The sequence below is a fragment of the Giraffa tippelskirchi genome, chromosome 4 (genome assembly GCF_054371585.1).
Source record: "Giraffa tippelskirchi isolate mGirTip1 chromosome 4, T2T-mGirTip1v1.2.pri, whole genome shotgun sequence".
NCBI classification, from domain to species: domain Eukaryota; kingdom Metazoa; phylum Chordata; class Mammalia; order Artiodactyla; family Giraffidae; genus Giraffa; species Giraffa tippelskirchi.
In genome coordinates, this window is record NC_137278.1 from 105,195,255 (window position 1) to 105,216,033 (window position 20,779).

General features: G+C 35.6%; 1 protein-coding gene across 1 annotated transcript in view; it reads left to right on the forward strand.

The window, feature by feature from the left end:
- Window positions 1-19,962, forward strand: part of TRHDE (thyrotropin releasing hormone degrading enzyme) — a 431,921-nt gene extending 411,959 nt beyond the window's left edge. Inside the window, exons 16-19 of the mRNA XM_081483982.1 lie at window positions 5,472-5,639; window positions 6,162-6,302; window positions 12,450-12,531; window positions 19,622-19,962. Coding sequence (XP_081340108.1) covers window positions 5,472-5,639; window positions 6,162-6,302; window positions 12,450-12,531; window positions 19,622-19,765 — 535 coding nt within the window. The 3' untranslated portion in view covers window positions 19,766-19,962. The remainder of the gene's footprint in view (window positions 1-5,471; window positions 5,640-6,161; window positions 6,303-12,449; window positions 12,532-19,621) is intronic.
- The last annotated feature ends 817 nt before the right edge of the window (window positions 19,963-20,779 follow it).

Here is a 20,779-nt window from a genome sequence, read left to right on the forward strand (position 1 = left end):
TTAATCTATGATATCATTCTTACTTGCTATTTATATCTTAAACAAATTCTTTACTGTTATTTTTTTAATTTATTTTTTTATTGAAGGATAATTGCTTTACAGAATTTTGTTGTTTTCTGTCAAACCTTAACATGAATCAGCCATAGGTATATATATATCCTCTCTCTTAGATGAGTTCTGATTTTTCACCTTAAAAAACAATGCCGCAATGAAAACTTCCATGACAAAAACTTTGGAAATTTTTCTAGTTATTTATGTTAATTTACCAGTCTACTTCACAATTTTCCATTTAATAACTAAAGTACAAAGTTACTGTGTTTTGAAATATTAGTCCCACTACATCACCGTTACTATTTAACTCTGTAAAAATTTTTCCCTAAAGATGGTTGCCTTTAATCTTCCCAGTACTTAATTTTTTAACTTCTACCTCAAAGGTTTTAGTTTTTAGGCATTTGCTTTTGGCAAGGTAAAAAAAGATTAAACATATCACCAAAATATAAAAAATTATTTCAACATGATATATGCAACTTGTATAATTTCAAAACTTTTACATACAAATGAACTCAGTCATCATGCTATTTAAAATGAAAGAAGAATAAAAAATATAGTACAGTTAGACTAATTAGGTAATCATTTCTGCAGTGTTAGTGCCCTAGAAAGATAAAAGCACTTCCTTTTTTGGCTCATTCATCTTGTAGGAAGGCAGCTAGGGAAGTCCAGTTCTCTAATCCTGTATGCAATGCATACCATACCTAGAGAAAAACAAGCATAGCTTTCCTTACCACATGATCAAATTCCACTAAAAGATTTACTTCCAAGGCAGCAGTTAAAGAGATATGACTGTGAGGATATTCACATTTTCATAAACAATTTCCATGTTCTCCCTCCCTGTAATTCTAATATCAAGAATCTCACAGGACTTATTTGTACTATTCATAACTATGGGTACTGTGGGTTTTTCAGCTCATGCTTTACAAACAAATGAGCTTTTTCATTTGTTCCTAATGACTTTGGTTTATACAAAGAGATCTTAAACTGTCCCCAGAGCAATCATTTTGCTAAAATGTTATTAGAACATCTTTACAAATTTAGCAATGAAAGGGGGCTCCGTTAACAATGGAAATCATTGGGAACCAAGAGCCCTTGGCAAGTTTAGTGCTCACCCATCTTGTTTTATTTTCAGTGATGAGTACAAATAATTTTATGAACCAGATATTGATCCTTTTAACTGGTGGGTGGGTAAGGAAGATAAGAAGCTGATGGATTGGGAAGAAATGCTGGAAAAATCAGAGCAGTATTTTCTGGCTAATCCACTCTGTCCTTGCTCTTCTAAAGAGGCTTATGAATCTTAAACAAGTGTACCTCCCAGTATCTGCTGATAGAGCCATTTCTTTCCTTAAGTTTGAGAATTTGTAGCTGACATCCTTGTGCTCCTGCTCAGTTGTATCCGACTCTTTTGCAACCCCATTGACTGTAGCCTGCCAGGCTCCTCTCTCCGTGGGATTTTCCAAGCAAGAATTTTGGAGTGTGTTGCCATTTCCTCTTTCAGGGAGTCTTCCCAACCCAGCAGTTGAACCCGCATGCCCTGTGTCTCCTGCATTGCTGGCAGATTCTTTACCCACTGAGCCATCAGGGAAGCCCCTTATAACTGAGACAAAGGGCTATTTTTCAATAGGCCATCAACAGGCTCTAGATTATATATGTGGATCTCATTTTCATCAACATTAAATTTGATGCATTTGCTATGCATAGGGAGACAGCTGCCCATGAGCCTGAAACTTGACCTGCAGGTTCTTGCAGAGCACATCCAAATTATGTGATCTGTCTGTTGGTTTGAGGCTGCCGCCTCAAAAACAGAATTTGCCCCTATTCTGGACAGCTTTGCTTTCAAAGGCCTCCTTTGCCCAGGACAACTCTTGTTAGATTCCTTCAGGATGATCTATCTGTTGTTTCATCCAGCAGTTCCTTCCTGGTGCCCTTTCAAGATTTGTTCTCCTTGCTCTGTTTGTGACCATACTGCTACACAACACCTCTACAAATGCACCCCTGGCTTATGTCTTTCCAGTCACCTGGAGGCTGAGTTTTAACAAGTGTCGTTTCGATTCTGGTGAACAGAATGGAAGCTTATTGTTCGAAAACCGTTCTTGCTGGTGTTGAATATTTCTCAAAGATGACTGATCAAACTGTAGATTAAAGAAAATAATGAAAAAGAGAGGGTAGGAGTGACAGCTTCAGCCAGTTCAGCACTAAGGGAATTATAGACTGGCTGCACTGGTATTACTTTGCTAGCCTACTCATTAGATCCAGGGTTTGGTGATCGTATCCTTTTAAGGGATATATTTTTTTCTGTTTAAAAATTTTTATTGTTCTTACTTTTATAAAATAGTGTTTTATTGAACAAGAAATATCAGCATTCAGTGACAATTACTGATTATTATTACTAACAGAAATCAATATATTTTATTTTCATCATTATTAGCCATCTCTAAGCTGCTAGAAATAGGAAAGATTTTCATGTATAAGTCATCCTGGGTTTCAACTTACTTTACAGTTGTTACAGTGCAAAATTTTCTGTCTCAGAAAACTTTCCTCTCCTGCAAAATGAAGTTTATTATAATACAAATATCATGATATTATTGTATAGACCAGGTAAAATAAGATAGGTAACCTGGAATGCAGTATTGCATGAAAGTCTTGTTTTCTATTTCTGATGCCCCTTAAAGCCACTGTTTAGGACTTTGTACCAACCAGTCCATTTATTCATGTGTGTATGCCTCTTACACTGTTCAACATCAGCCAGGAGTAACTACTGAATTACAAAACTATGGACTGTTGCTAAGGACTGTAGTACATGACACCAGTTATTTCTAGGGAACATAGTTTAAGTCCACTTTTTTCTTTCTCTTTCTTTCTTTTTTTTTGCCTTTTTTATATTTCTGTATGCCTTTCTGCTTGATATTGGAGACTGGTTTCCTAAGCACTAACAAATCTCATTCAGTGGTCTCTGTCCTTGAACTTTTTCTTATATTAATTGCTTAAGAATTTATTTTAGAAAATAAGCTCTTACTGTTAGTTCTAATATTACACCTAATATGTATCAAACCTTGAGTTGATTTAAGTAGACATTTTATTGTTAATTCTGGCAAATTTTTATAGCACTCTCTTGGCCAAAATCATGACAGTAATACAGTATTATGTTCTATAGCCTGTAATATTTGGAGGAAAAGATTCAAGTACTTTTCTAGCTGTTGATTTGACAAAAGAGTAGATTTTTTTACTTTCTTATGGCAGTTAGTAAAGATGGAGGCATTTTTATTATATCTACCAGAACTGACACACTCTTCAAAATGTGATGGTAATGTTTTCCTTAGTGTTTTCAGATGTGCTGTGTGCAAATGAAAAAGTTTTATACACTCAGTTGTTATCAATTCTTGCTGCTCTGTCCATGGGATTCTCCAGGCAAGAATTCTGGAATGGGTAACTATTCTCTTCTCCAGGAGATCTTCCTGACCCAGGGATCAAACCCAAGTCTCTTGCAATGAAGGTGGATTCATTACCCACTGAGCCACCAGGGAAGCCCAAGCTGGGCATGAACAGAGCCAGGGGAAAAGGTTTCACCACCTTTAGGAACACTATTCTGGGTACTTTCTTCAAGGGATTCCAGGGCTGAGAGAGGTGTGCAGCTCTTTACTGGCTTCTTCTGATATCTATACTTCTTTTGTTTCTTCAAAAACAAAACAAATCAAACAAATAAAATGCTTGCCTTCAAATACTACAAAGAAAGAAAAGCTTCAGTCAGCAAGACGAAAGTAACTTTTCTCCAAACAATTTAGTTATTGGTAGGAAGAGACAGAGTGATATAGTTTTAGCCATTTCTGGGAACTGTGAATTTTATATGATAGTACTAACAACTCTACACATTCGATATCCTGATACACAATCTTTAATATCTTGGTTGTAGCCTACTTAGCTGCTTAACAAAAAAAGATGAAGATCACCTTTGTTGTTTTCAGTTACTAAATCATGTCTGACTCTTTGCTACCCTATGGACTGCAGCACATCAGGCTTCCCTGTCCTTCACTGTCTCCCCGAGTTTATTCAAACTCATGCCCAGTGAGTGATTCAATGCAAACATCTCATCCTCTGTTGTCCCCATCTACTCCTTCCCTCAATCTTTCCCAGCATCTGGGTCTTTCCCAGTAAGTCAGGTGGCTAAAGGATTGGTGCTTCAGCTTCAGCATCAGTCCTTCCAATGAATACTCAGGGTTGATTTCCTTTAAGATTGATTGGTTTGATCTCCTTGCTGTCCAAGGGACTCTTAAAAGTCTTCTCCAGCATCATAGTTTGAAAGCATCTGTTCTTGGGCCCTCAGCCTTCTCTATGGTCCAACTCTCACATCCGTACATGACTACTGGAAAAACCATAGTTTTGACTATATGGACCTTTTCTGGCAAAGTGATGATTATCTTATTGGTAGTCATGCAGATGCTTGCTTCTGTTTTCTAAGTGCCCCTTTAACCAAAGCAGTGTTTTGACCATCAAGGTTCTAAATATGTAAAAGAGATTTTCATCTTGTTATACAGAGAAAACATTTCTTCTTATTAGACACATTCAAATTATAAATGAGAAATTTTAATAATAGATTACTAAATATTATACAAGAGAAATGCATTTTTTAATGTATTGGAGTATTCTTTCAGAGATCTGAGTTTTTTTAAATGTGGGAAATAGATAACACTTGAAAGAATAATATTCAGTAAAAAAATAATTACCATGGCAAAGTACACATGAGAATTTATAGCTTATAAATAGCCAAGATTAATTAAATTGACCAAGAGTTTCCCTCCATAACATTTAGTTTGAAGTCAAAAATCAAAATTTAGTTTATATTTTACAGTCACTTTTATAAACATAGGAAAAAGAGCTTTCTACGTTCTCAAATTTTGCTACTTATGTTTTATTTATTATCTGTGTTAGTGATCTTCTAGCTTCCCAAATTCGGAGAGGTATTTGAGAATAATAATTTTGGAAAAATAGTGTCTCAGAATTTAGGAGGGATTTGTTTCATCTTCATCCACTGCTTTCTCATCATTCTTGGGTCTAATAATTCTGAGAGCATAAATATATTTATGTTGGTTGAAATATAAGATGCTTTGTTTGTATTCCTTTAAACTTTTATGTTCTGACTCGTATAAAATTAAAAGTTTAAAGAAACTCTTTATGTTGTGATTTTTGTTCACATAATTTAAAAAGTGGAAAAATTGCATTCAAGACTATCGTTAAATAAAATACATTCATACAACTGTGAATAGTTTGAATATTGTTACTATATGATATTATTGTCTTTCAGGTAAATCTAATTAACAAAACCATCTTTTAAAAAACTAACTGTAGTAAGACAGCATTTATCTTTATTTTCAATATTATGAAGCTTTTAATTAACAGAAAACCACCATGGATTGCTTCTTTAGAATACCACTAAATGTTAGAGACATCGTCTACTGTACAGGAGTTTCACTACTGGATGAGGATGTCTGGGAATTCATATGGATGAAATTCCACTCTACCACGGCCATTTCTGAAAAGAAAATATTATTGGAAGCCTTAACTTGCAGTGATGACAGGAATTTATTAAATAGGTGGGTCAATTAAATGTTTAAATTTGTATAATGAGAGTATTCCCTGTTAATCAAATTGTACTGAACTTGTTTTTATTTCCTTAAATATATGCTAGTTACTCTAAAATATATCTTTCTAGAGCTAAAGAAAACTGCCATATTAATATGATGAAAGCTTGTTGATTTTAAAGGTTTGTTTCTAACTATTTTATGTTATTTATATGTATGTAAGATAATATTTCATTATAAAAATGAAGTATTTATTAAAAAGCATTTTTAAAGCAAATTTTCATCATTAAAACAGAATAATAATTTAACTACCTACAAGATTTTTTCAGACATTAATTAATACATCAATTAAATGTTATGAGTTTGTTCTTCTTCCTTTTATAAACACAAAAGTGTTCTATTGATACATTTTTATTAGTAAAGTTTACATGAAGTATTCTTTGAAGATTGTGATAACTTAAATCTTATAGTTCTGATAACTAAAGAAAAATTTCTTATTAAACTAAAAATTTCCCCACAATTCTATCCTTAAAGGCTTCTAAATCTATCACTGAATTCTGAGGTGGTTCTGGATCAAGATGCAATTGATGTGATAATCCATGTGGCTCGAAATCCACATGGCCGAGACCTTGCCTGGAAGTTTTTTAGAGATAAATGGAAGATATTAAATACCAGGTAAAAATAAGAGTTCAATCATTCTTACTGGAGTGAGTAAATCAAAGGTGATATCTGAGAGATAAAGACCCAACTTTTTGTGGTAGAAGCAAGATCCAGATAGTAGAACTAGATTTTGAAGTAGTCAGCCAAGATGGGTGTTGCCATTCCTGTGAAGCTCAGAATTAATTTAACAGTTCTATAACATTATTCATTTATTAAAGATTGATAACCATAATTATGTATGGAAATGTGCAGAGTGAAAAGGTTTAGCACTGCAGCTTTCCTGGAAAATCTATCAAACTGTCTTAGGTTGAAGAAATTGTATCATTAAAATCCTATATCCTGAGTGTGTTGTAAAAAAAATGATTTATGAATCATATATGATGGTATTAGAACAAGAAATGGAGAAGGAAACGGCAGTCCACTCCAGTATTCTTGCCTGGAGAATCCCATGGACAAAGGAACATAGCGGGCTATAGTCTGTGGGGTCGCAAGAGTCAGATACAACTTAGCGACCAAACTACTACTACTAAAATTCACATTGGAGAAGGAAATGGCAACCCGCTCCAGTATTCTTGCCTGGAGAATTCCATGGACAGAGGAGCCTGGTGGGCTGCAGTCCATGGGGTCATTGAGAGTCGGACACGACTGAGTGACTAACCCACACACACAGAACGAAAAAACTTTAACTGCTTCTACAGAATTGTTTAAATATTTTAAAAATATAAATATCATAAAACATCTGAAGTAAAGCCATGATATAGAGGAGGGATGTTTGAATCACTGTATAATTCTAGATGCAGTAGAATTCATTCCTGAGCCATCTTGCTTCATGTTGAGAATTCTTCAGCCTCAGTTTTGGAAAATATTTCATTATGTATTTAAATATATTATAATAAATGTTAATGTATTACTCTGATAATCTCTATGGTATTTTAAAATTAAATTTATTATAGACCATGTAAATGCTGCATGTTCTCAAACTTAAATGTTCCCAGACATTTAGCATACCCACTGTTCTATCTCTTAAAAGCTGATATATAAACTTTATTTTTTAAAAGTACACTGTTATTGGTTGACCTTGTATAATGAGTTCAGTTTGAATGTATTTTCAATAATAAAATATATTTCTATCTGTAGATATTTCATTGTTAGAAAGCACTAATATTCCTAGACGGAACATTGTTTTTCTTTCTCTTTCTTATATTTTCAGCTCAGAAATTAGAACGATTTACACTTGCTTTGCAGTCATGCCCATAGTATAAGGAATAGTCAGACACAAGATGGAATTAATATGTATGTACAAGCATTTGACTTTAAAGAGTATCAAATACTACCAATACAGAGTCTCTTTAGGGAGTGGTTTTGTAAATCAGAGTTCAGTATAATGCCTATATAGTTTATAGTCCCTACCTAAAATATTCAGTTCCTGATATGTCTGATTTGTTTCACTGAAAGTACATCATCTCTAACCAAAAGGTAGAAAGACAGAGATAACATTAGAACCACCTCAGTCTAATGACCTCTTTGTTTAATAAACTGGACATCAATATTAGCTACAACTCTGAGGAGGGAGGAAGAGGCACTTGGGAACTCAAGTTTCTGCTCAGTTGTTCTGAAAACCTAAGACTGCTCTAAAACTAAAGTTAATTTTTTAAAAAAGTAGAAAGATGAAGCTTCAGCATTTCTACAGATAGAGCTGTGTTTATCTTGACAAATAGGATTGTCTTCTTCATCTTCCACTCCCTTGTCAATCTTGGAACATCAAAGTTCATGAGGGAACAGTCCAAGGTTCTCCTTACTGCTTGCCCTGCAGATTCTCCCTGGTTTTAGTTGCCATCTACTCTCATAGTTTGAATCACTTCCAGATCTACAGCTCTAGCTCAGATATTTCACCTAAGCTTCACTCTATGAGAGATGGGTTTTTGTTGAGATCCCCTACTGAGGTGTACCTGCAAAGCTAAACCATCATTTTCATGTCTTCATTCTCTCAGTAAATATATGGCCATCCACCAATTGCTCAAGCTGGGCACCTGGAAATCTACATATAGTTCTCCTTTTTCCTTGACATCTGTAAAAAGTAACATTTAGGCTTGAGGTCTTATCAGTTTAACAATTCTTAAATGTTTCTTGAATTCTTCCTCTCTTTCCTACTACCACTGCCTTAGTGAAGGTTCTTATCCCTTGTTAGTACTCTTAATGACTATCTCCTGTCTCTAATTACATATACTGCCACACATATGCACACATGTATGCACGCGTGGACACACACACACACACACACACACACACACCTATCACTTCCCTTTGTCCCAAGAATCTCTCTGAAAAGCAAACATGACATTTCCTGCTGTAAAATCTTCAATACTCTGTGCCATATTGGAAATCTAAGCTCCTGTCTTACTAACCCTTCTGCCTCTTATTCTGTTATCCTATTTCATTATACTTAAGATATTGAATATAGTTTCCTGTGCTATACAGTAAATCCTTGTTGTTTATCTCTTTTGTATATAGTAGTTTATATTTGCTGATCTCAAACTCTTTATTTATTCCTCCCTGCTTGCCCTTTTGGTAACCACAAGTTTGTTTTCTGTCTGTGAGTCTGTTTGGTAAATAAGTTCATTTGTATCATTTTTTTAGATTACACATCACTTGGTGTTTGTCTTTCTCTGATTTACTTCACTTAATACAATAATCTCTGGGTCCATCCATGTTGCTACCGATTGCATTATTTCATTCTTTTTTATGGCTAAGTAATATTCCATTGTAAACATCAGTATACACCGCATCTTTATTCATTCATCTGTCGATGGACATTTAGGTTGCTTTCATGTCTTGGCTATTGTATATAGCGCTACTGTGAACATTGAGGAGCATGTATATTTTGAGTTAAGAGTTTTCTCTGTGTATCTGCCCAGAAGTGGAATTGTAGGATCATATGGTAGCTCTACTTTTAGTCTTTTAGGAACCTCCATACTATTTTCCGAGAAGGCAATGGCAACCCACTCCAGTACTCTTGCCTGGAGAATCCCATGGACGGAAGAGCCTGGTAGTCTGCAGTCCATGGGGTCGTGAAGAGTCGGACACAACTGAGCGACTTCACTTTCACTTTTTCCTTTCATGCATTGGAGAAGGAAATGGAAACCCACTCCAGTGTTCTTGCCTGGAGAATCTCAGGGACAGCGGAGCCTGGTAGGCTGCCGTCTATGGGATCGCACAGAGTCGGACATGACTGAAGCGACTTAGCAGCAGCAGCAGCAGCAGCCTCACAATTTATACCCTCAGTACCAGATGCATGCAGTTGTTGGCACATGCTATGTTGTTTCACACCTCCTTGCCTTTGTGTATGTTGGTTCTCTGGTTGCTTTCTTCCTTGATATTTGGAATTACTCCATATTCAATCCATCTGTCATCATCTCCTGGAAGCCCTTCCGAAGACCCCACAGCTAAAGAGAACTCTGAACAGTATATAACTTTATTTTCATCACATTTAACCATAATAACTGGGAATGATCTGTTTACAATACTATATAGTATATAACCTTCAAGGAAAGGACTAACCGTTTTTCTTTTTCACTTGACTGCAAGTATAAGCGAAACACTCTTCAAAGAGGAATTGTCCCCTTTCCTATACAGTTGGCCATTTGTAACCACATATTGATTACTAATGAATACTTATATTATTATTGAATGTCTATTTTATTTAGCCAACTTTTCCCATGGATTCAATGTTAGAACTGAATCATTTCCCAATTCAGTGTTAGAATTATAGCAGTTTATGATGACCAGTGGCTTAGCCTCCCTCTTTAGGCCAAGTAGTATTCCACTGTATATATGTACATCTTTATCCATTTATCTGTCAATGGACATTTAGGTTGTTTTCATGTTTTGGCTCTTGTGAATACTGCTGCTATTGAAATAGGGGTGCAGATATCTTTTTGAATTATAATTTTTTTCTGAGTATATTACCAGGAATGGGATTGCTGGATCATATGGTAATTCTCTTTTTAGGAACCTCCATACTGTTTTCCATAGTGACTATAACAATTTACATTCCCACAAACAATGTAGGAGGATTCCCTTTTCTCCATACCTTCTCTCCATAGGTGCATGCTAAGTTGCTTAAGTCATGTCCAATTCTTTGCAACCCTATGGACCATAACCTGCTAGGCTTCTCTATCCATGGGATTCTCCAGGCAAGAATACTAGAGTGGGTTGCCATGCCCTTCTCCAGAAGATCTTCCCAACCCAGGGATTGAACCTGATTCTCTTATGTCTCCTACACTGGGGAGGTGAGGATGTTTTTTCACCATTGGCACCACCTGGGAAGCTTTCCTGGTGGCTAAGATGGTAAAGAATCTGCCTGCAATGCAGGAGACCTGGGTTCAATCCCTGGGTTGGGAAGATCCCTTGGTGGAGGAAATGACTACCCACTACAGAATTCTTACCTAGAGAATTCCGTGGACAAAAGAGCCTGGCAGGCTACAGTCCTTTGCATCGCAAAGAATCAAGCACAAATGAGCAACTAACACCCTCTCTAGCATTTGTTATTTGTAGACTTTTTAATGATGACCATTCTGACAAGTATAAGGGGGAGAAATGTCTATTTTGATCTTCTGCCCATTTTTCAATTAGGTTTTTTGTTGTTGTTGTTGCTGAGTTGCTTGTGTATTTTAAAGGTTAAGCCCTTGTCTGTGATATCATTTGCTAATGTAAGCACCCCCCACCCTTCATTTTACAGATGAGAAAACTAAGGCTCCAGAAACTAAATTACTTAAGTTCCCACAGATAAAGACAGCATTAGAAAGCCTCTTGTAATGATGGCTGGACTTTTGCTTTTAAAAACTCATAATCTTATCTTTAATGTACTTTTCTAAAATTCTCAACTTGTCTTTATGATAGTTCAGTATTAGTGTATAGAAATGCAACTGATTTCTGTTATTAATTTTGTATCCTTCTATTTTACTGAATTCACATAGTCTAATAATTTTGTGTGTATGTGTATTTTTTAGGGTTTTCCACATAGTATAATGTCATCTGCAAGCAGTGAAACTTTTACTTCTGCTTTTCCAGTTTGGATTCCTTTTATTTATGCTTCTTATCTGTTTGCTCTGGCCAGAACTTCCAACACTATGTTGACTAAAAGTTGTGAGAATGGTCATTCTTGTCTTGTTCCCAATCTTAGAGGAAATACTTTGATTTGTCAACATTCAGTATGATATTAAATGTGGGCTTGTCATATATGACCTTTATTATGTTTATGTTCATTCCCACTAATTTGTTTAGGGTTTTTATCATAAATGAATAAACAGTAAGTCATTCTTAGGTTCTTTATGTAGTTGTATTTGGGGCATGTTCATAGGATAAGATGAATTCAGGGTCTTTCTACTCAGCCATCTTTATCCTGCCTCCAGTTCAGCCTAGTGTACTGTTTTTGTCTTTTTTTAATTTCAAAGAATATGATATCCTGTGATAGGTACCCTTAGCACAGTAGACACAAATCAGTAAAAGGAGAAATCTTTTCAACTTGGTGATACATAGTATTCTTACCTTAGGTCACAAGTCAAGTAATTATGCTTGTGATACAGATTGTAAAATTCAAAGGAAAAATTTAATGTTTTATTTTAATGCTCATATGAAAAAATGCTAATCTTTTGGAAGCATTTTTGAGAAATTTGGCTTAGTTTCTAGGAATGAAATAGAAAATAATACCAACGTCAGTTTTGGCTGACCAGACCAAAGGATCTGTGTGAATTATGGACAATTCCAAAAGTTGGTCCTGCAGTCGTGTTTCTTTTGGTGGAATCCTTATTTACAGTGATCCAGGTTGCTTTAAAATTAAAAGTTTTAAAATATTTTTTCCTCAGGCCTCATAATGGAAATATAGTAGTAATTCCTAATTATAATATCATAGGACTCCCTTTTTAAAAATTTACTACAATGTAGATCTCTTTGAAACACTGTGAGCCAAATCAGGATGCACTTGATGACATACCATAGCCACAGCTCTTTGCACCTCTCCACTCCCTAGGGAAATGGCCTTGACTAGCATTAAAAGATTGAATGGAGCGCTTGAGAAGGATTCTAAAAAATCTGTGTAGTAGTATTTCCTAAATTACTGCCTGTTTTAACATTAAGACATTTTTTGTTTTTAAATCTTTCAAGGTATGGAGAAGCATTATTTATGAATTCCAAACTTATCAGTGGTGTTACAGAATTTCTTAACACTGAAGGTGAACTGAAAGAGGTAAATATTTTAAGATGAGTGTAATGTTTTTCTTTTGTAAACTTATGAAATTATAGATAGACTTCAACCATTTCTTTCCAATAAATTCATACACATTCCTTTAAAGTACACACACACACACATATACATGCACACATACACACAGTCATGCTAAAGACTTTACTTCAGTCATTATTTGCAAAAATGTTTCTAACATATTAAATATTAAGCCTGTGAAAGGTGCTTGAATGTAATGATTCTCAAAATGTTGTTTGTTATTGTATAGTCACTAATTCATGATTGACTCTTTGCGACCCATGGACTATAACCCACCAGGCTCCTGTGTCCATGGGATTTCCCAGGCAAGTATACTGGAGTGGGTTGCCACTTCCTTCTCTAGGGGATCTTCCCTACAGGAATCAAAACTGGGTCTCCTGCATTGCAGACAGATCCTTTTTCACTGTCCACTGGGAAAGCCCCAGTGATTCTCAAAATAGGAGACTCCAAATATACTTTAGAAATCTTCCCAATCAGCTGCTCCTCATTTGACTCTGTGAGCCCAGTTTAGGATCTCCTTGGAACATTAAAACTATCCTGTCACAATGACTCAGCATTCAGATATGCAGGGCTAGGGTTGCTGTTGAGGTACAGACCTTGAGTCTCATTGCTTTATGGTCAAGTCTATACAAGGAATGATAATTGGATAAGATAATAATGCTTCATACTATCTGTTTTGTTAAATGGAATAAATTCATACATTTAGAAGTAACTACATCTGACAACATATATTAAGATTAATAGTTTGTTTAAAATTCTGCTGAATACTGTCACAAGTGAATTTCATTAATGAAACTGAACTTATTTTTTTTAAGGACTAAAGTCCAGTTTGCAGAATATCTAACATTTTCTTTTTTCTCTGTTTTACGTCTCTGGAATTTAAACCAGCTGGTTTTGTGACCATTAATTCACATCTCTAACAGAGAGGGATGTGAGATTGGGTGTGGGTAACTAGGTAGGAAGAAGGAGCAAACTATTTCACTTATTAAGATGAATTGGGGTTCAAACATTTATCACTTTTTAGTCTCTCCTCACCTATAATTATAGCGGGGGTGTGCCATTGAGAATCACGGCTTCTTCGGTTTTCACTGACAGAAAGCCTGATGCTGTGACCCAGAGCCAATCCCGTTGAGCAAGGTTCCCCCAAAGGCATCAGACTCCCTCTGTCCTTAATACCTCCTAATATTGCCCAGTTGTGTATGAGCATCTTCCACGCACCAACTTGGATTCTTTCACACCACGAGCTAAGCTAAGTCTCTGATTGTAATAACTTGAAATTCTATTTTACCCCTGCTATGTGTATTCCCAGCCCTGAAAGATTTGGATTTGAAAGCCCTAGTACATGTTTTGCCAGACTTTTTATTAGGAAGCTAAAAGAGAAGGAATTCTTTCATATCCAAAGAAGCAAAAAGAAAGAACAATTAAGCTAATGGCTTTGTGTATTTAAATAAAGTAGTTTTAATTCTTTGATTTTGCATTCAATAATCTGGGAATGAAAGACTCATTTAGTGACAACTTGTGCAGCCACTGAAGTGAACACAAAAGTGAAAAATCTCTCCTCTCCTCCCTTCTCCCCCCTCTTCATTTTGGCTCCCTTTCTCCTCCTGTCTTCCTCTTCCATTGTGTCTCTCCTGTTCTCTCTCCCTCTTCTTTTATTCTCTAACTCTTTCATTTCCCCTTGCTTTGGTGATAACCCAACCCATGGAAAAACATGTTTTAAGCAGACATTTAAATTAATTTTATCATATGATGGCCATTTTGCTTTACATATTTCACTTATATATTTAATTTCTTTTTTTTTTTTTTTTCAACATCTGGTAACTATTGCCTACATGTAAGGAAAATTTTACAGCCTCTAAGAACCATTCGGTTTCTTTCTGAATACCAAAGTTTTACATTATTTCTTTTAATTATTTAATTTCTTACACTTGATTTAATTGCCATGTGAAATGTTCCAAGATACCCCTGTAATGAAATGTGTCATCTGGAAACTGAAACTCAACTGTGGCTTTTATTCCATTATCTGCAAAGCAGCTAACTTCACAATACAAGCTCTCCATAGCCCGAGTGATGAATCCCTTCACGACACAGCTACTTGCACTGACTTTCTAGTTTACCAGCTGCAGCCTGAGACTTTTCCACACTTTTGTTATCTAATCATTGGCTGTAAGACTGTGGACCACTGTAGTTGGGTGTGAGGGGGAATAATTTGTATTGCTGATAACCGCCTTCCATAAATATGAAGGGGCTGAGGAAATTTCAGTCTCATTTTCCCATATCCAATGAGCCTTGTAAACAGAAAAACCAATGTGCTCTTTTTGGCTATAGCAATTTTTATTTTCAAAAGTTTGCGGATCAAAAGGGAATCGGCATCTTTATGAATTCTGAAAGCTGATTTGATATTCTAAAGACCCCTATCGGCTTTAGGGGCATTCAATAGAGACTCTTACATTGTCCTGTGGTCCCTTCCCCCAAACGCAATTCTAGAACCTGAAAATGGCAATTTCTTTTTAATTACATGGCTCTAGCAATTTGAACACTATTTCTCCATGAAACAGTATATCATTTCCTTAGTTTTAAACTAATGGAAGTACAACCTCGTCGACTCTCAGAGGCCCTTGCCATTTTTCATACTGATGTTCATTCAGCCATCCTCTCCAGCACTCTTTGTTTTTTGTTTGTTTTGCCTTATACACAACACTGTTGTGAAAGAACACAGCTCTTGTGCATCACGGGCATCCCATTTACAGTTTTAATGTTGAAAATATAGAACCTCATAAACAGGCAATAGCTAATTCAACTCACTTAGATAGTTAGATAGTTACTAAGAGTATATTATGTGTTGTACATTACAAATTATTTTGTGAGTTTTAGGGTCTAGTGTACCCTAAGTTAAGAATTTATTCAAATACTGAAATGTTTTTAAATAGATAAATTGACAAACGTGTCTAGAAATTTTATGCTAAGAAGAACAGGAAACACAAACAACTCTGACATCTTACTAAATGTTATTTTATAAAAATGTCTAAACTTGGAACATTTTCAAGTAAAAGCATATGATGGCATAAATATTTAGAAAGTGCAATGATAAAACCTAATAGCAGCAGAACATCTACTGAAGAACTGCCAAAATAAGCAAAATGGAATGCCAAATGCCTTCCATCTACCCCATGCCCTTGATAGTGAGGCAGGGTCTGGAAGGTGCTATGATCCTGCCTGAGGACCCATCACATGGCTGCTCTGACCACATGTTCACCACAAGAGTTGTGGAGGAGTATGAGGCATAAGATCAGTTTATGCCAACTATGCAAAGGGGCCATCTGTGTTCTGATGAATCAGCTAATCTTAAGATACATATCTGTTATGTCATGCTCTCCAAGCTTGAAAAGGGAGTATTTGAGCACTTAAATAGTGATTTAAGAAATGAATCTCTAGAGCCACTCCAGTTACATTTTCTACTGAGAATTCTCTTGCAAGATAATCTGATCTACCGTGTTTGTGTCAATAACACATTCACAGACAACCCCACAGTTTGCCTTTGAGATAGACAAGAGTTTTCTTTCATGTATTCAGGCTGGCTTACTGTCTTATCAAAAGGCCAAGAGCATACTCCCCAGAGTCAAAGTTGCCAAACGGTCATTTATTACTATCTGAAGTATTCATTGACTGCCTAGGAAAATATGTAATAATGTTGAACATAGTTTAAAAGAAGTAGATGTAATTTTTTTTCCTGATTGACATATTATGTAAATAAAGCCACCATAATGCACAGATATAATATACAAATATACACTGTAATGTGCATATTTTATAATAAATTAAAACACAAAATTCAAAACATAGATCAAAATGTACTATTTATTGCTTTAGAAATATGGACTGAATGAATCTGAACATAAGTATATAAATTCAAATGAATTATTGGATAAATTAGTTAAGTTTAAAAATATGATTCAAATGCTTTCATTAGACTTCTTTTTATCTCTCTGTACATGTCACAAGTATATATTGAAGGTATCAATAAATTTCAGTCCCTTCTCTTTCTTTTGTTTGTGTCAGATGTCAGATAAGTATTAAGGACAGCAATGATAAATCTTTGTTACACATTGAATATTTTTCATGTTTGTTATTATGATAGTGATTTTGAAATCTTACAAAGAATACAGCTCTGAGATATGATAACCCATTTCTTTTTTTTTTTTGCTGTTATAACCCAGTGTTACTTTTATTCAGTTTTACCTATTTTTTTAACTTTACAATATTGTATTGGTTTTGCCATATATTGACATGAATCAGCCATGGGTTTACATGTGTTCCCCATCTTGAACCCCCCTCCCACCTCCCTCCCCATCCCATCCTTCTGGGTCATCCCAGTGGCCACCAGCCCTGAGCACCCTGTATCATGCATCGAACCTGGACTGGTGATTCATTTCACATATGATAATTTACATGCTTCAATGCCATTCTCCCATATTATCCCACACTTGCCCTCTCCCATAGAGTCCAAAAGACTATTCTATACATCTGTGTCTCTTTTGCTGTCTCGCGTACAGGGTTATCGTTACCATCTTTCTAGATTCCATATATATGCGTTAGTATAGTGTATTGGTGTTTTTCTTTCTGGCTTACTTCACTCTGTATAATAGGCTCCAGTTTCATCCACCTCATTAGAACTGATTCAAATGTATTCTTTTTAATGACTGAATAATATTCCATTGTGTATATGTACCACAGCTTTCTTATCCATTCGTCTGCTGATGGACATCTAGGTTGCTTCCATGTCCTGGCTATTATAAACAGTGCTGCAATGGACATTGGGGTACATGTGTATGATAACCCATTTCTAATACTGCAAGGCACCTGGCTTTAAAGGAAATTAAAGGATAAACTTTGAAAAAAAAATGTATCATATAATCAAAGTAATATTGTAAACAAACCAAGCTACCCCTGAACCAATTTCTAGATTAATTCAGAAAGGTATAATTATTAATAACTCCATTTTAAATGACTCCCTCCCCCCCAGCACACACACACACATCTTCCTATCCCCGAGTCAATCTTGATGACATTTTTCTTCTGGTATATTCTCCATGTGGCACCCATCATGTGATGAATCTCACCTCATCCTAATTATACAATATAAATGCTTCTGTGTTACAAGTTGATTTTTCACATTTGTCTATTAGCCTTGCATTCATTAGTGGTTGCCAGTTTATTAAGACATATGAAACATAGAGAAAACCTACTAGTATCTAATCTTGAAAAAAATCCCTGTGCGTTCCTAAAGTGTGTGTACTCTCTAGAGAAAATCTTATACCCATAAAATTATGACAAATCATTTTAAAATTTTAACATTCTAATTAAAGCTCAAATTCTCTAGCTAAATGAATCAACATTCGTTCTCCATTCTTCCTAAATCTAGTTACTCAGGTGATCCAGTGTCATTTATCATCCAGTACTCATAGCATCATTATTTTTTTTTCCATTACTCAATAATTTTGGTATTTTTTTTTTGCCAGCAAAGATAGTGTCAAACACTCATACTACTTATTTAGAGAAGATGAATAATTTTCTCCCTGCGGACAAAAAGTTAACTTTAATGCTTGTATTCAATGTTAAGGCTATTTAGTACATTAGATAACACATATTCACCAGGCTTCCCTGGTGGCTCAGACAGTAAAGAATCTGCCTGCAATGCAGGAGACGAGGTTTGATCCTTGGGTTGGGAGGATTTCCTGGAGAAGGGAACGGCAATACACTCCAATATATGTATATTGGCAATATAAAAAATAGACCAGAAAGAATAAGGGAGGGGTTTCAGACATCAAGTAACAGATAGCCCATTGTATCCATCTATGACAGAGTTGGAGCTTCCCATGACAGAGTTGATGGGTTTCTGAATAGGACTGTGGCAGATGAGGTGGAGCAGAGGGAATGCCCTTAAGAAAGATTAGGAGACAGAAATTCCGGAATGTAGCTGCTATTAAGTGTGGTGGCTACAAGATGGAGAAAACTTTCCAATAATAAATAGGTTGCTGGGTTGAATGTTCTGTCAATAAACCCAACCCCGAGCATATGGGGACTTCCCTGGTGGCTCAGTGGTAAAGGATCTGCCTGCAATGCAGGAGACTGAGTTCGATCCCTGGATTGGGAGGATCCCATGGAAAAGGGAACGGCAATCCACTCTAGTATTCTTGCCTGGAGAATTCCATGAACAGAGGAGCCTGGCAGGCTACAGTCAGTCCATGGAATCGTAAAGAGTCGAACATTACTGAATGACTAACACTACTACTAGTACATTAGATATGCTTTGTTATTAGAACTAGTTTTTCACACTACCTCATCAGTCCATTATGAAAGATGAATTAAATATGTCTGCTTTAATATTTATGAAACAAGAAGCTAAACTTGGAGCTATTTAGGCTTCCCTGGTGGCTCAGATGGTAATCTAACTGCAATACAGGAGACCCAGGTTCAGTCCCTGCATGAGGAAGATCCCCTGGAGAACAGGATGGCAACCCGCTCCAGTATTCTTGCCTGGACAGTTCCATGGACAGAGGAGCCTGGTGGGCTATAGTCATTGAGATCGACTGAGCAACTACACTTTAAACTGTTATGTCATCCTTTTTTTTCCCTTTCAGTTCCAAAAGAAATTACATTACACCTAACGGTCAAAATCTGTTTCATAGCATTTCATTACTAAGCTCCCTCCACACATTAGATATACCTACTTAGCTCACTCCACACATTAAATATACATTCTGTAGTGACTGTGACACTTTTTTTAAATAGATTGTTGTTTATATATGTTGGACATGGGCTCATTTTAAGACATGTATTTACCATTTTTATGTTTTATTTTTTATTGAAACATAGTACAATATTGTGTTATTTTCAGGTATACTGTACCTGTATATATTTGACATTTGCATACATTATGAAACGATCACCATGATAAGTGTAGTAACCATCTGCCCCCATACAAAGTTATTAGAGTATTATTGATCATATAACTTATGCTATCTGTTTACCATTCTAACATTTCTGTTTCCAGCTAAAGAACTTCATGAAGAGCTATGACGGAGTAGCCTCTGCCTCTTTCTCAAGAGCTGTGGAAACTGTTGAAGCCAATGTACGCTGGAAAATGCTTTATCAGGATGAGCTTTTCCAGTGGTTAGGAAAAGCTCTGAGACATTAATAAGTGTCTCTTATAAACAGTTTGACTCAGAATTTTGTGAGAAGACCTGCTTTGGAATGAGGAATATGGCCAGATTTTCAGTGTTAACATGTGGGAGGAAAATTTTTTTTTAATTTTAGGAAATTTTTTTGTTTTATTCATTCTGTTTTGTTTCTCTACTGGGTGTTCTTCTCTTAAGAAACTCTTGCAAGTGAATCTAGCCATGACTGCTTCTGCTGTACATTCCTTGCTGTACAGGACCAAATATGATAGTGGTGCATGTTGACATTGCAGTCAGTATGGAAAAACATATTCAGAAAATATTGTGCATGGTTGTATGGTCCTGCCTGTGTTCCAGCATGCTTATTTAAAATGTCCAATGTTGTATGTGAATATATGTTACATCTGGGATGGGCATTATACAAAAGCACAAAGATTATCTATGACAATCAGTGTTGCAACAAAAGAAAAACTAAAACAGGGAGTTATAGTCATAGTCCTGGGCAATGTGAGAGGCGAAATCACTCTTTAAGTGACTGGTGTCATGTATTTCAGCACTTGGGATTGTCTTGCAATGACAAGTTCTAACTCATTTTCTTCGAGTTAAAGCTGTGTATATGTTTTTAAAAAGGCATATAAATACTGTGTGCATATGTATGTGTGCATATGTGTATATGCATATGGAAGCCCAATATGTATATAGTATGCTATACACTGCACTTGTGCAAAAACTTCACCTCAAAGAAAATTTATCTCTTTTTATAAACTTATGCAAACTTTGAAAATGCTTCAAAGAATTTATCTCAGTACTATCCTTCTTGACAATTTCCTGATAAATTTCTCACCTGTTATAGATTTTTTTCAACTATTTCCTGAATAGTCTATCTTACTACATAAAAATGAACTAAAAAAAATTTTACATACAGATGGTCTTCTGATTTTCCTAAATGACAGCCTCACCTCATAAATATAGATTCTGTCATCATTTTAGTCAAACTTCCTATTGGATAAACAGTTGTGCACACTTAATGATTA